Source organism: Rhinatrema bivittatum, chromosome 4, assembly GCF_901001135.1.
Source record: "Rhinatrema bivittatum chromosome 4, aRhiBiv1.1, whole genome shotgun sequence".
Taxonomy (NCBI): domain Eukaryota; kingdom Metazoa; phylum Chordata; class Amphibia; order Gymnophiona; family Rhinatrematidae; genus Rhinatrema; species Rhinatrema bivittatum.
In genome coordinates this window covers 448359510-448375391 of record NC_042618.1, presented here as the reverse complement: position 1 = coordinate 448375391, position 15882 = coordinate 448359510, and the positions used below count along the sequence as shown (strand labels likewise).

The 15882-nt window shown below is 43.2% G+C and overlaps 1 protein-coding gene and 1 long non-coding RNA gene across 3 annotated transcripts in view; one reads left to right on the top strand and one right to left on the bottom strand.

Moving 5' to 3' along the window:
- LOC115091371 (solute carrier family 23 member 1-like) overlaps nt 1–15882 on the bottom strand; it is a 184475-nt gene that overhangs the window by 96793 nt on the left and 71800 nt on the right. For both annotated transcript variants that reach the window (XM_029601648.1, XM_029601647.1), the window contains 2 exons: nt 10027–10184; nt 2836–2998 (listed from right to left, as the gene is read on the bottom strand). In XM_029601648.1, coding sequence (XP_029457508.1) covers nt 2836–2998; nt 10027–10184 — 321 coding nt within the window. The remainder of the gene's footprint in view (nt 1–2835; nt 2999–10026; nt 10185–15882) is intronic.
- LOC115091372 overlaps nt 1–15882 on the top strand; it is a 93897-nt gene that overhangs the window by 22022 nt on the left and 55993 nt on the right. The gene's annotated exons all lie outside the window — the stretch shown is intronic.

Sequence of the window (15882 nt, the reverse complement as noted above, 5' to 3'; positions counted from 1 at the left end):
AAAATAAACACTGCCCAAGCACATAGCTTAGTGCCAGAAAATTAACATTTATCCACCCCATGAACACAAGAAACGCGGTGCAAACGTGGAATCTCAAGTGCCAGCAAGCAGATAATGCAAAAAACAGGTACAGAAATAAGACAATTCAGTTATTTATTTATTTTTTTATAAATATACGATACCGTGATATCCCGAAAGGGACTCACTGCGAAGGTGTAAAGACAAGGAGGCGCCGGGTATTGCGACGCCACGCGACGAGCACAACTGGAAACCTGTGACTGCAGTAGCCTGGTGGAGCACGAGGCCCAAATCTCGTGACACTGAAAGAGCTGTGCCATGGGCTGGGAGCGAAGAGGGAGCCGCGGCAAACCCCTGCAAGCGTCCGCTGGCAATCGGGATGCCGAAGAAGCAAGGGAGAGTGAAGGCACGTGCTGAGACAAAAACAGAGGACTCAAGCCTTGCAAGTAACCCAGCGATGCTCGAAGAGGAAGCCGCGGCAACCCCCGCATGCATCCGCTGGTGTCGAACGCTGAAGAAGCAAGGCCAGACTGAAGGCACGCGTCGAGCACAGGAGCAAAGTACTGCAGGTAACCCGGTGATGTCTGGATCAAAAGGGGAGCTCTGCTCTCAAAGCTTCCCCCTTTAACCAGACCTGCCGGTCCCGCCCCCACCCTCCCCTTCCCTCCCCCACCCCCCCTTTCCTCCCCCCTCCCTCGCTGATTCCCGCCCGCCTTGTCTTCCCCGCCCCCATTGTGCCTTACTCCCTCAGTACCTGAAAGGGAGTCGTGAGGCTCTTTAGTAGCTTGTACTTGCGTACATGTTATTTTATTAGGAGTGGGAAGAAGAGAACATTTTGTTTTGTTTTTCATTTTATTTTTGGAGGGCTTTTCCCCCAAGGATTTCATTTCATGTAATGTTTATTTTGTTTCTTTTGTTTTAAAAAAATGAAATAAACATTGAAAAAAAAATCAAAAATGGAAAAAAAAAATAGAAAAGGGGCCTCCCATGGGCCACACCCAACTCTCCCACCCGGAAAAATGCCAGGATCCTCCCCTGTCCCCAATTACCCAGACTGCGGTGGATCCACAGACAAGACCTAGGCCTGGCCAAAGTTTGGGCCTTGTGTAGGCCTAGGCTACAGTAGATTGCCGTGACCTCGGCCTAGGCCCTATGCAAGGCCCAGACTTGGAGGCCTGAACCCAAAGCCTGGGTCTCAGTCTAGGCCAGGGCCCTGATGCCACAACCCAGCTTGGAGGCCAGGTCCCAATGCCTGGGCCTCTGCCCAGGGTCAGGCCTGGATCCCAGGCCTCAGAGCTCTTCTTCGGCATCTTCTTTCTTCAGCACTTCTTTGCCAACTGATGCTGTCCACTGGGGTTACTGCGCCAGTGTTAATGAACTCCAGCGCATCCTCCCCAGCTGAGGATGCCATTTTGAGGTATAGCAGTTGAATTAAGATTAAATAGGCTTTCAAAACTAAACAAGATTCTGATGAAATTTAATCAGAATTTATCTAATTCCATCTTGAAAACCATTCAAAACGAAATAGGAAATTTCATTTCATTTCCTATTTTGTTTCCTGAATGCTCATGTTTATATTTTATAAACATCAAAAGTACTCACAGATGTGTGCTTTCACATTCAAGTTTACCAGCACAAAACAGAGGCAGTCTAGGAATATTCTGGGGTGGGACTAAGAAGTATGCAAGTAAGTTGTTATTTTATGAGGCTTACATGAGTATATGTGGTAATTTATTCATGCAATTTTACACCTGCTAATTATTTTGCACAATTGATATCAGACAGTTCTGTTGTCAAGTATTAGTTGGGTGGCAGATCTGGGTGAACTGGGGGGAGTTGAGGCCGAAGAACTAAGAGCATTTTGATAACCTGGAAAACAACTGGGTGAACTGGTGGAGGTATTGGGAAACTGGTCATTTCAATAATGTATGCCTATTTTAAAATAAACCAACTTGTAAGCATCAATCAAAGTTTTATGCATACAAGTTGCATTCTTTTTCACACGTAAAATATATGCACATATTTCTTTAAAATAGATAGGCAAAATATGCACTTTCAGTGCATTATAGATATTTGCGTGTAACCATACATACATGCATATGTTGCAGAGTAGACATGTGCATATTTTATAATCAGCGCATAGAAGATCTCCATATGCTTGCATATATGGAGCTATAAAGAATTGTTTGAAAGTTATCCTCCCTGTTTTTCCCAAAAAATAAGACATAAGAAAGGGAGCTGAAGCATAACAAAAGTATTCTAGATTAAAAAAAAATTTCACCTCAACCCTAGCAGCTAATGGTGCTGTCCCGGCCCGCCCCTTTCTTTAGGCTCAGCACCTCTGCACATATCGGTGGTTAAGTGCATGGTCGGGCTCTTTAGAAAATCTGCGTGGTGCGCACAGGGCCTGGCCACGCACTAAACCACGGGTATTTGCGCGCGCGAGCCTTTTAAAATTTAGCCGATATCTTCCAATTTTGATGTGCACCAGGCTTTTAAAATCTACCTCTATGCACATAAATTCTCTCAGCAAACTACATGTACAAATGACAGGAATAATTGTGGGTACTTAGTTTTGCCAGGGTCATTTTCAAAGCAGATTTATGCTCTTAAGTTGGCTTTGAAAATTCATGTAGCTTATGTGCGCATTTGCTGGCAATCTTATGCATGATGTTACAATATTACCCCCTATATTTGTTTCAAACATTGCTCTTCACAAACTAACCTATAGACTCGCCAGCAACCACTAAAGATCATTCTGAAACATGTCCTTGTCTCCTCAAGCCCTGAATTCATCTTTTTCTTTATGAAACTTACCTCTCTGATGCGCAGTTTCCATGTTTCTGAATTATCTAACTCCTGAGCTCCAGTGATATTGGGTGATATGCCATCTATCTTTGGACATTTCCACTGAGGCAAGGACAGAATAGCCAGCGTCGGGGTTATGAAGCTAAATGTACCACCTTGGAGGATGGGCAACCTGTAAATCAGAGATTTCATTTAGGGGTAAAGTGCATCCTTTCTCCTGGACTTCATCAAAAAAGATAAGAGCACAGAGCTGATCACTATTACAGGCAGGTTTTAATATCATCTTTAATAATATTTATTATTTTATGTCACTAGTGGACACACACAGTGCTGAACAATGGTGCTAAGTATTCAGGTACTATAAGTTATTGCCCCAAAGAACTTAGGGGTACATGTGCGCCAGATTTTAATGTCTGCGTGTGCATGTACGGGTGGGTGGCATCCTCCGCACACAGGGTGGGGAATTTTAATGCACGGCGACACGAGTAGGACTTTCAGCAGTGCCAAATCGCCAAAGTGAGATGACCCACGCAAGGGAATTTCAGCAAGTGATGCCTTGGCCTCCACCAATATGATGTCTTTCTTCATCCCCTATGGGAGGATTAAGATAATCCTCTGAGGAGTAGAGATGTGAATCGTGTCCTCGATCGTCTTAACGATCGATTTCGGCTGGGAGGGGGAGGGAATCGTATTGTTGCCGTTTGTGTGTGAAAAGTATCGTCATAATCGTTAAAATCGTGAGCCGGCACACTAAAACCCCCTAAAACCCACCCCCGACCCTTTAAATTAAATCCCCCCCCCAAATGCCTTAAATTACCTGGTGGTCCAGCGGCACACTAAAACCCCCTAAAACCCACGCAAGTCTTGTGGGGGTCAGGAGGCCCCCCCAAGCTGGCCAAAAGTTCCTGGGGGTCCAGCGGGGGTCAAGGAGCGATTTCCTGCCGCGAATCATTTTCCGTACGGACAATGGCGCCGGCAGGAGATCGACTGCAGGAGGTCGTTCAGCGAGGTCCGGAAATCTCGCGAGGGTTCCGGACCTCGCTGAACGACCTCCTGTAGTCGATCTCCTGCCGGCGCCATTTTCCGTACGGAAAACGATTCGCGGCAGGAAATCGCTCCTTGACCCCCGCTGGACCCCCAGGAACTTTTGGCCAGCTTGGGGGGGCCTCTTGACCCCCACAAGACTTGCCAAAAGTCCAGCGGGGGTCCGGAACGACCTCTTGCGTTGAATTGTTTTCGTCTATAGCCGCCGCCATTTTGCGGCGGCCATTTTGAAAAATGGCGCCGGCTGAAGACCTCACGATCTAGTGTGCCGGTTTTCGTGCTCTCCCCCTTCCCCCGATTTAGCCACGGACCGCCGCTACGGAGGACTCCCAGGTAATTTAATGCATTTGGGGGGGGGGTTCGGGAGGGTGGGGGATTTAATTTAAAGGGTCGGGGGTGGGTTTTAGGTGGTTTTAGTGTGCCGGTTTTCCTGCCCTCCCCCTTCCCCCGATTTACGATTTTTTGACGATAAATCGGGGGAATTGGTATTGTATCGTGGCCCTAACGATTTTTGACAATTTAAAATATATCGGACGATATTTTAAATCGTCAAAAAACGATTCACATCCCTACTGAGGAGCCCAGACAATGGAAGCAAGAGAGTGCTGGCAGTGCTAGACCTTACAGCTAGCTCACCCAGTGCAACTACAGTACGGGCATTGTCTTGACCTGATGTATGTGATGACCAAGTTAACCAGTAGTGTGCCTGCCCCAGAGCGAACTCGCAACTTGCTACTGCCCTGAAGAGAGTGACCATGCCCAGATGGTCTGGATCACCATCCCTGGGATCTGAAGACAGCAGGGAGCGTGCCATCAAAAATTGATAGGAGGAGCCGTGATTGCCATTGCAGCCGTGCCTATAGTGGGCGATATCACGATCTAAAGAGGCGGCTGAGGCCTATAAGACCAGCGGCTCTGGTGAGTTTCTTGCTCTGGATTCTGAATGACCACCGTCGTTGGCTGGGAAAACACGATTGGGTGGACCTAATGGAGGTTGCGTTCCCATTAATAGATTCCAAGGCTGTGGCTGATAACAGTGACCTCCCCTATGAAGACCACTAATACAAGCAAACCCCAAGGGATGGGGTGAAGTATGCCAGCAGTGCGGCCTAGCAAATTAATAAGGAGCAGAGGCTACTCATCAGATGCGGGGGTTCACCAACTCTCACTCATCAGGAGGATCACCTCTGGGAAAAGCCAGAGAGCCAAAGGAACATGGTCACCAGTGCCAGAGTGTTTCGGGAGAGATTCACCATTATGATCCTAGAGATAATTTTGTATGCTAAGGAGCCAAAAAACTATTGTAAATATTGCATGCAAACCATGAAAAGGTGCCAAGTCATCTCCAGCTTGGGGATTTCATCGGCAGAGGCCTCCCTGTTTGGAAGCAGCACACAGGGGCTGGGAGGCCTGAATCCACCACAGAATACGGATGCCAACTGAATTTTTGGCCAAGCTCTACAGATGAATGTCTAAGATCAGTTCTAAGTGATCCCAAGTACTTGCCTGGATGCAAGGAGGCTACTCAGAGCCTCTCAAGTGGAGATACTGATATGTCACTGGGTTCAGTTGGACTTTGGTCTATACCACCTGTATGTCCCAATGAACATAATGGATTACATTGAGCTGAACCGGATTGAGTGGCTGAAGGAAGAAGTAGATGACCGCATCATCAGGAGGGCCTATGATCCCAACTTTAGACGGGCCGTCTAGAGAGGTGGCCAAGCACATAAAGGAGAAGGAGATGCAGTTGGGCTGTAGTACTAGCAAACATGCTGCTGTTTAACACCATATCCTTGGGTCGCCGACTGAGTACAGCATCCATGTGCAGCTTCCTTGTGGGGTGACCATACTAAAGCCTCACCCTGATCATTAGGAACGGTACCCTTTTCCCCCTGTGGGCCAGGAATAATAAAGACATAGTCCCGGTTCCAGAGTACATAGTACAACAGTGAGAGTTTTTGCCTTGTTGGGGAGGGAAAAGATGTTATTGGGGTTCTGAAGAAACTGTTATGAATGTTTACATGAACATTTTTACTATTTTTTCCTTGTGAGGAGAACTTTTACATTTATTTGGATTGTACTCTTCTAGACCTAATACTCTACAATCATGCAGATGAACTGGCCGGTCAAGAGACCTGAAAGAATTGAAGATCTTTGCCATCCCTGTTTTTGGAAGAAAGTATCTCTATTAATTTCATTTGCCATTCCATGGATGACTTTTCAGTAATAAAATTCTATGAGTTTGCATTTAAGGAAAATAAAATGCTTGATATTCTGTTTGGTAGTGTCTCCATTAAAATGTTGTGCTCAAGTTTTATATAAAATACATTAAAAATCTTTCCATAAAAATGAAATAATATTGTCGAAAACAGTGTCCCTGGTTTTCTTTCAAACTTGGTCAACTTAAAATAACCTTTTGTTTTGCAGGTTGGGTACAGCAGCCCATCGGGTGCCTTACCTTTTCTTTACAGGATGCACACCAGTGGGAGCGATCAATTGGAGTTGAGAAGAGTTAACCAATTTTCTCTTCCCATTGGCAGAGACAATAGTTTATTCTGCTGGAAGCATAAAGTATGGGGGCCAAAAGTGTGTTTTGTCCATTCCCAGGGCACCAAATGTGAGATTTATCTTCCATTGGAGGTAGGGTGCAGTGCATCCATCATTTTAACAAGAATGGTGAGAGCATTCTGTGCATTTGGGTGGTGGCAACACCCACTGGTGGCCAGCTGTGGCAGGACTGGCCTAAGTTGCTCTATTCCACTGTTCAATTTTATTTGTGCGCTGCTTCAATGTATTAAGTTGATTTTCCCACCATATTATAGGAAGATATTAGCCATCCAGCATGGGAGTGCCTACACCTGGTGTAGAGCCTGCCTGGACTTTGGATCCAGTCCAGGATAGACATTGGGGCCTTGCCTATCTAACTGATTGTGTGATGTATAATAAAGGTGATTGTGAGGATTAAAGGAATGCAAAAATTGATTGGTATTTTTGTGTGGTCCACATCATAAAATCAGTGCACAAGTTTGTGATTATGCACAGATTTTCACCCTAGAATGGGGGAGATGTAACCCATACCACTTTTTGGATTACTAATAGGTCTAGCAACAGTCTAGTGCAGTTAGGGAAATAATTAGGGGAGTATCCATTCATGGATAGCCCTCCCACAGGGGAAGCTGTAATGGATACCCTTCATCCTGAGATTTTAGAGCAGAGGTCTGACCTAGGCTCTGGGGCAGTATTATTTTGAAGGCAGAGAGAGAGGCTGTATTTTCCTAAATTGGATTTTAGGCCTACCTGGAGCCTCAGAAACCTTCCGAGACCCCTCCAGGATAGACCAAAAGGGCTCCACTGCTGTACTCTCCCCATGAGGTGCAGAGTGGCTGTTCTGGGACTGATTTTGAGGACCCTGCTGAAGGCCTGGGCCTTTCCGAGGCCCAGGGAATGGGGAACTCTGGGATGAAGTCACCCAGTGTTTAGGGAAGATCTGCCCAACAAAGGAGGTGACCCATAGCAGCAGATTCCTGCAGTTATCTATGTTGGGGAAGAAGATTTGTTTTCCAGCATCTGGGAGGAAGTGTTTTTCTGCCCCTCTTCCTGCTCATCAAGGGACTGGCAAGAAATGCAGACCGCAAGGATTCCTACAGCCAGGGATCCCACCAGAAGATTAATCTATTAACTATAAGTAAAATATCTGCATTCAAGGGAGGACACCCATGTGGCATCCACAAAGAGCCCTGAGGGATAGAAACATTAAGGGCCGGATTTTAAAAGGGAGGATTTACGCGCATAGCTGGGTCTAAGTCTTGGGGCTTGAAAAAATGGGTAGGGCGAGGGCGGGGTAGGAAGGTCCGGAGGCAGGGCGGGGGCAGGGCCAGAGGCCTCCGACAGAGCGGCCATTGCTGCTCTGTCGGAGGATCACGTGCCGGCAGGCTGCCGGCGCGTGCAACTTACGCCCGAGCAGAGGCAGGCGCAAAAAGTAAGATAAACATTTTGGGGAGGTTAGAGTAGGGCTGGGGGGGAAGGGGTGAGAAGGTCAGGTTAGGGGGAAGGGAACGGAGGAAGACTGCACGACTCGGCGCGTTCAAGGTGCACAATTGTGCACCCTTTTGCGCGCGCCGACCCCAGATATATGTGCGCGTGCATGTTATTAAATCAGGCATATATGTACGCGTACGCTTCTTTTAAAATCTACCCCTAACTCTTGCCAAGATAGATTTTTTTGTGCCATCGGGAGGGGGCCTAGCCCAGAGACAGCACTGCACTATCTAACCCAGAAGTGTGGATGAATTGCTGGCCTAATAAAGGTTAATTCATAACTTTTCATCTTTATTTTTTCCAAATTACAAAAATATAAAACACATTTTTTCCACCTAACAAAATACACATAGAAAAATTATAGGAACAATATACAATTTGCAAACCACATAAAAACACACATCCATACAACTATTCATACAATTTGGAAAGAAAAGCTACACATTTTTTCTTCTAAAATGTCTCCTTTCTTCTTCTAAACATCTCCAACATGTTTCGTTATCAAAGCTTCTTCAGGGAAGTTCCCTTGGGTCACATTTCATCATATCATTGATGTTCCTGTACATTTGAAGAGAAAGTGTTCGTGTGCTTCTTTGTCTCAGAAAGCAATTTAAATCTTCTGACGGCAAATCATATACATGTATCTTTTCATATGTGTCTTTCAAGGTGGCACGGTGACTCTGATGTGGTATGCATTGAAAGATGTTGATCCTTTTGTGGATTTTGTTGTGGATAATGTGAAGAATAGAGGGCAGGTTTTCTTTGTCGATATATATGAGACCATATGATCAGGATCTGAGATATGAAAAGATACATGTATATGATTTGCCATCGAAAGATTTACATTGCTTTCTGAGATGAAGAAGCACAAGAACACTTTCTCTTCAAATGTCCATTTGTTATATATGCTATTACACACAAAACAAATAGATGTCAAAAAACTAACACATGCACATTCCTACTAATCATGTAATATTCTACAGTGTAAAGAAATACATTTTAAAGATTACAGTTTAGTTGTATCTGACTATATTTTTTTAATGTGTATGTACAAACATGGGCCTGGATTTATCAAAATGCACTAAATATCACATGCAATAGGGAAAGGCATGTGTTCTATGGTAATAGGCAGTTTATCGCAATTTACGCTAATACCTATGCGGAGTGCTATCTTAGAATAAATTGCGATAACATTTTCAGACTTTGCGATAAGTGCCAGAATTGATGTATTTCCTACATACAACCACTGGGGGGACCACGTTTAGTAGGTTTAAGCTGAGAGAGAGAGACTGTGAGTTGAGAGAACATTGCACAAATCTCATCTTTAGTTGAGTTTCCTCACTCCGAAGGTCATCAAATCTTCACAAGAGAGCACTGTTCTGTTCGTACGTCTCACTATGAATGTGAAAGTGGCCCCTAACCCCCTACACTAATACCTAAACCTCACCTCGAGTTACTAGGTGGGCCTCCCATAGAGATATAAATACCTATCTAGCATGAGGGCATTATCACTAGTCTCTCTCTCTCTCTCTCTCAGTCTCTTTCTCTCTCATATGAAAAAGGTATGGTTAAAGCCATGCAGTACAGCTTCACAAAACTGAGAGCCCAGCCCACTTGGCCAATATCCTCCCCTTTTTCTCATTTGCATTGCACCAAGCATTATGGTGCTTTCGGATGCATTAATGGCATTTACGCATGCGTTAAAGGCATTTTTTTGCATGCGAAAACACCATATAGCACTTTGATAAATGACCCCCATGGTTTTGTATAAGTCATTGATTTACCCTTCAGTAGAGAACTTATATCTGCATGCCTTAAATGAATTTGTTTATGATTGTGGTTAGAACTAATATCAGTAATCATTTAATTGAATACTTTTTTCAATGAGGAACATTTTTCTACTGTAATATTACTGATATTATAGGCCCAGATGTATTAAGCATTTTTCCATATATACAAAATGGGAGAAAACTTCAAGTACATCAAGGTTCTTTGTCTTGAAAATAACTTTTTTTTCAGTACTTATAGTTTATCATATATCTTAATTTCATTGCTTTTTTTACTTTGATACACTAATAAAATGAATAAATTATTTTAGATTAATAATGGCTTTACCTGGTTCCTACTGTTGTCTGAAGAATTGTGCACAGGCCAGATACAAAGAAGATGGTGCTAATAAGTTGACTTTTGATGAAGTTGTCATGTTGAATACACAAAGGTTCTGCTAGAATCAGTGGTATTGCAATGATACCCCCAAAAGCCAGAATATAATGCTTGAGAATTTGAGGGGAAGAGAAATACAACATTTAAATACATTTTTGTTTGTGAATTAACAATTTTAAACATTGATTAGAATAATTTTACCAGAAAAAAGAATGCATCACATTTTTGCTATTCAGAATTCAGTGCCTAATTCAAATATGTCATTTCAGATTGTTCCATTGCAGTATAGCTTTTCCATTAATAAAACAATTTTTAAAAAGCCAGGTACTTCAGTACTAAATAGAATAAAAATATTTTAACAAACTGAGAAAACATCACTTATATTCCAAAGACCCTTCATCATAACCTGCTAAAGACTCTTTGGAACTCAAAAGTCAAGTTAATTTTACTATATTTACTACCAAAGTTCCTGGCTTTTTGCCTTTTTTGCCTTATCAACCAAAACATTTTTTGAGCTTAGCCATTTGTCATGAGTTCACAAAGAAATTTCCATTCAATATAGACCTCCTTTATTAGTTTTCTAATTAACTGCCTATACTTACATTAGATACTTATGAATATTAACCTAATTATACAGCATTGAGGAAATGGAGCCCCTGAACCAGACAAGCCATTGCTGAAACGCAGCTGTGTTGGGGATCGATATCTTTTTTTTTTTTTAAATTGAGCTGATGCCTGGGCTATGATTCCTGACATTAGCAGTCTATATGAAGGGATATTTTTATCCTGAAAGATAGTCTTATCACAATTTATGAGTGCCCATTCTCTCTTCTACTCATCTATCTTAATAAAAATGATTGGGAAAAAAATATTTTTTCTTCTTGCCACTTGTATGTTTTTGATTGATCCACAGTGTGGTTTGATTTATTTACATCAACTGAAAACAAAAAGCCAATGGACTGTCCTACTGATAATCAAATCAATCCACAAAGAAAGTGCAACAGAGCAATCTTAGGGGAAAGGCTTTGGACATTTTAATAAACCATTTTAATGTGGGTGTCAGCAAGCCAGGAGTATGTGTTACCTTCTCAATCACAAGAAAAGTATCCTGGACTGCTCAATCATTCACCCACTGGCCCCTAAAGGATACCAAAAAACTTTAAAAAAATTTTTAAATATAATACATGTAAAAAATGTCCATCTAAAATCTTTAATGCTCAGAAAAAGTAAATAGTTATTGTTTGAACATTATGAGTTACCAAGAAACCCAAACGAATGCATGTTTTCTCAAAGTTATAAGTTCACCAAAAAACCCTGATGTCAGCTCATTTTTCAAGAAAACTGCATCAAGGGGACTTATCTTTTAGTATGAAGTACTTCAGAGGATCGCTCTCAGTTGAATCATCTGATTTCTAAAAGGTTCTGTAACGATTGAGAAAAATGGCATTTAAACCCCAACCGGATACCGGAAGTTGCCTCCTCCGGTAATGAACTGTCAAAAGGTAGAAACTTTATTAGAATGCAACAAAGGAACCCAGCTGCAGATTAATTCAGAAAACAGTACAAGTAATTTGAAAAAACTGATATCCGAAAGGGTTTTTTTTCATCAAAGTTAAACCCATAAACATATATAGAGTTTAAATCAAAAAGAATAAATCAATAAAAAAAATGTCAAAGGAAAAAAGTCTGCACTCAGATGATAGATCATAGAAGCTGCTTGAAGAATGACCGTCTTACAGTTCCTTTAGTGGCCCATTGCCAAGAACTGTCACATTCTTTTGAAGATTTGCTGTTCTGTGTATTAGAGGTTTATTACAAGAATCACTGGGGTGGCGATTTTTTTCGCAGGCTTCTGCAGATCAAACAGTGGTGGATATACTGCCTTGGTCCTTGAGGGCCTAAATACTGAACTGGACCTGTCTGCTTTTCTCTGACATTTTTCCTTTGACTTTTTTTGTTGATTTATTCTTTTTGATTCAGACTCGATATGTGTTTAGGGGTTTGATTTGATGAAAAATAAACCCTTTTGGATAACAGTTTTTTTAAAATTACTTGTACTGTTTTTGCATTAATCTACAGTCTGGGTTCCTTTGTGGCATTCAAATAAAGTTTTTACCTTTTGACAGTTCGTCACTGGAAGAGGAAACTTCTGGTATCTGGAAATAAAATAAATAAAATAGCAACTTACGTATGCACTTCTTAGCGCACCCTGGAACTGCCCTAGACTACCCCATTTTTGCTTAGGCAAATGTGTGTGCAAAAGTGAAAATACATGCATATTTTTGATGTTAATAAAATAGCATGCATGTGAATATAAGCTAGCTAATGATAACATAACTTTAAATAACATCTGCCCAAACGGTTATATTCCTTTCTCAGAACCGCAACCAAACCATTGAGGAGGAGGTTTGCTTACAATTGTCAAGGTCTCCCTGCATCCTAGCAAGAAGGCCAAGACATTCAACAGCCCTCTTGAATTATTGCTTATATCTACTACCATTTCAAATTTTTGTTCTGTTTACTGTCCACCTGATGTTCTCGATCGTGAACTATTCCCCCTGCTAGAGTCTTTAGCTACTCTACCTGTTGACTTAATTAACACCATTCTTGCTGGTGATTTTAATTTATGCTTTAATAATATTTCATGTCCTCCAGCAGTGTTACATCTGCTTGAAGCTCTAGCCGGGTTAGGATGGACAGAATTGATCAATGAACCTACTCATAGGTTGGGCCAAATGCTCAATCTATTATTTTAAAACTCAGATAATGCAAATATGACAGCTGCCATTCAGCCTGTACCGTGGTCTGATCATTTTGTAATACATATAGGGGCGGATTTTCAGAGCCCTGCTCGCGTAAATCCGCCCAAAACCGGGCGGATTTACGCGAGCAGGGCCCTGCGCGCCGGGAAGCCTATTTTACATAGGCCTCCCGGCGCGCGCAGAGCCCCGGGACTCGCGTAAGTCCCGGGGTTCTCGGAGGGGGGGCGTGTCGGGGGGCGTGTCGGGGGGCGGGCCCGGTCGTCGCGGCGTTGCGGGGGCGTGTCGGCAGCGTTTTGGGGGCGGGTACGGGGCGTGGCTACGGCCCGGGGGTGTGGCCGCGCCCTCCGTACCCGCCCCCAGGTCGCGGCCCGGCGCGCAGCAGGCCCGCTGGCGCGCGGGGATTTACGTCTCCCTCCGGGAGGCGTAAATCCCCCGACAAAGGTAAGGGGGGGGGTGTAGACAGGGCCGGGTGGGTGGGTTAGGTAGGGGAAGGGAGGGGAAGGTGAGGGGAGGGCAAAGGAAAGTTCCCTCCGAGGCCGCTCCGATTTCGGAGCGGCCTTGGAGGGAACGGGGGGAGGCAGCGCGGCTCGGCGCGCGCAGGCTATACAAAATCGATAGCCTTGCGCGCGCCGATCCAGGATTTTAGTGGATACGCGCGGCTCCGCGTGTATCTACTAAAATCCAGCGTACTTTTGCTTGAGTCTGATGCGCAAGCAAAAGTAGGCTGTTCGCGCGCCTCTTAAAATCTACCCCATAACTGATAACCTTAAGCATGAACATTCCCAAACTTCCAACAAACTGACTAAGATATTTAAAAGAAAAAAGATGGATCCTGATGCCTTTGCTACTCTTCTTCTCCCTCATATTTCAACCATCACTGACACCGATACTGATGCTGATGTAGATCTTATAAAGACTTGAATCAAGCTATCTCTAGCTCTCTTAACTCCATAGCCCCCCAAAACATTTGTAGTGTTTCCTCTAGATCCAGTGCCCCATGGTACTTCCCACTTCTGCGCAGCATGAAATCCAAGCTACATTGCCTTGAAAGATGATGGAGGAAGAATCCTCTTCCAGGATGAAAAAATGACTATTTTTCACATTTACATATATATAAAAAAAAATTGACCATGCCAAAAAATTGTTTACGCTAGCAAAATACAAGCAGCAAATGGAAATCCTAACACTCTATTTAACATTGTAAGATCAATAACTACAGTTAAAAATGAAACCCTTAATCACATCTCTGATGTCTTTTGCAATAATATTGCTCTATTTTTGAGCGATAAAATTAACAAAATCTCTTCTGAAGTCACTCATTTGCCTTTTCTAATTGTCAACCTTCCCCCAGCTATCTGTACTTGGTCTGATTTTTCCATCATAGATTCCTCTACCACAACTCTCATTCTTACTAAAATAAAAGTCTCCAATGGCCCTTACAACCCCTGCCCAGGACAATTATTAAAATAAATCCAAGATTTCATTTCACCTGCCTTAACCCAAATTATTTCCCAAATTCTCTAAAACAAACTTCAATTCTACCAATTCCAAAAAATAAATTAACAGATGCTATGGATCTCTCAAATTACCGACCAATAGCATCCCTACCTACCATAGCCAAAGTGATTGAATCCTTAGTCCTCTATCAGCTGAACGATTACATAGATGACAACCATATTCTTCACCCGAACCAACATGGATTTTGCAAAGGACATAGCACTTTTGACACTATTATCTGTGGCTTTGATTCCAACATAGACTATATCATAATTTTTCTGGTCATCTCTGCAGCTTTTGATACTCTTAGGGGTAGATTTTAAAATAAGCGCGTGGGCGTACATGTGCACTCACTATCCTGCGCGCACACATGGATGCCCGATTTTATAACATGCGTGCGCAGGTGTGCGCATGTTATAAAATTGGGGGTTGGCGTGCGCAAGGGGATGCTCAATTGTGCACTCTGCACGCCCCGATGCCCGCAGCCTTCACCTGTTCCCTCCCCCTACTCTATCCTTCCCACCCACTAGCCCTATTCTAAACCCCCCCCCCCCCCCCCGACCTCTATATTACGTTTTGTGACTGCCTCCGGGCAGGCGCAAGTTGCGTGCGCTAGCAGCCTGATGGCACGCGATCCTCCAACACAGCGACAGATGGCCGCTGTGACGGAGGCCTCTGGCCCCACCCCACCCCTGGACCACCCCGTACTGCCCCTTTTTTAAAGCCACGGGACTTAGACGCGTCTCGGGGCTTTACGCGTGTCGCCGGGCCTTTATAAAATAGGCCCCACGTGCATAATCCCCTCTACGTGCATAAATACACCGGATTTATGTGCGTAGAGCTTTGAAAATCTTGCCTTTAATCATGAAATTCTTTGTGCTAACCTTCCACATATCTGTATCAATCGCACCGTTCTTCAGTGGTTTAAATTATTTCTATCTCGCCATCCTCAACAAGTCAATCTCGGTCAATATCACTCAGATTGGTATTACACTGATCCAGGTGTTCCACAAGGCTCTGCTCTGTCAGCCATATTTTCATATCTGTCAGCCATATCTATCTACTGCCGCTTTGCCATTTAGTATTTGGTCTAGGTTTAAATTTCAAAATTTATGCATACGATATACAATTCATCTTGCCATATGCTTCTTCCTGGTCCAACACACTATCATTAATGAATTTATATTTCAAAACAATAAATAAATATTAAACAATGTGGCTGACAGAATAGATCCCTGGGGGACACATGCCAAAAGGTCTTGCCAACATGACTCATCATCAACCATTTTAACCTGTATCTTTCTTCCCGTAAAAAATAAAATAAACCATTGAAAAACTGGACCAATCTCTTCTAGTGTTTGCAAAAGGATTGAACAAGAAACAGTGTCAAAAGCCGATGCCAAGTTAAAAAATATGCCAGTTACAGAATGGTTACTATCCAGTTCTCGTAGGACATAATCAGACAAAGAGACTAATCAAGCCATTTACTCAGGCAAATAGTACTTTACTTGGATAAACTGTCTGATTATTGCCCTCTCAATCCAACTTA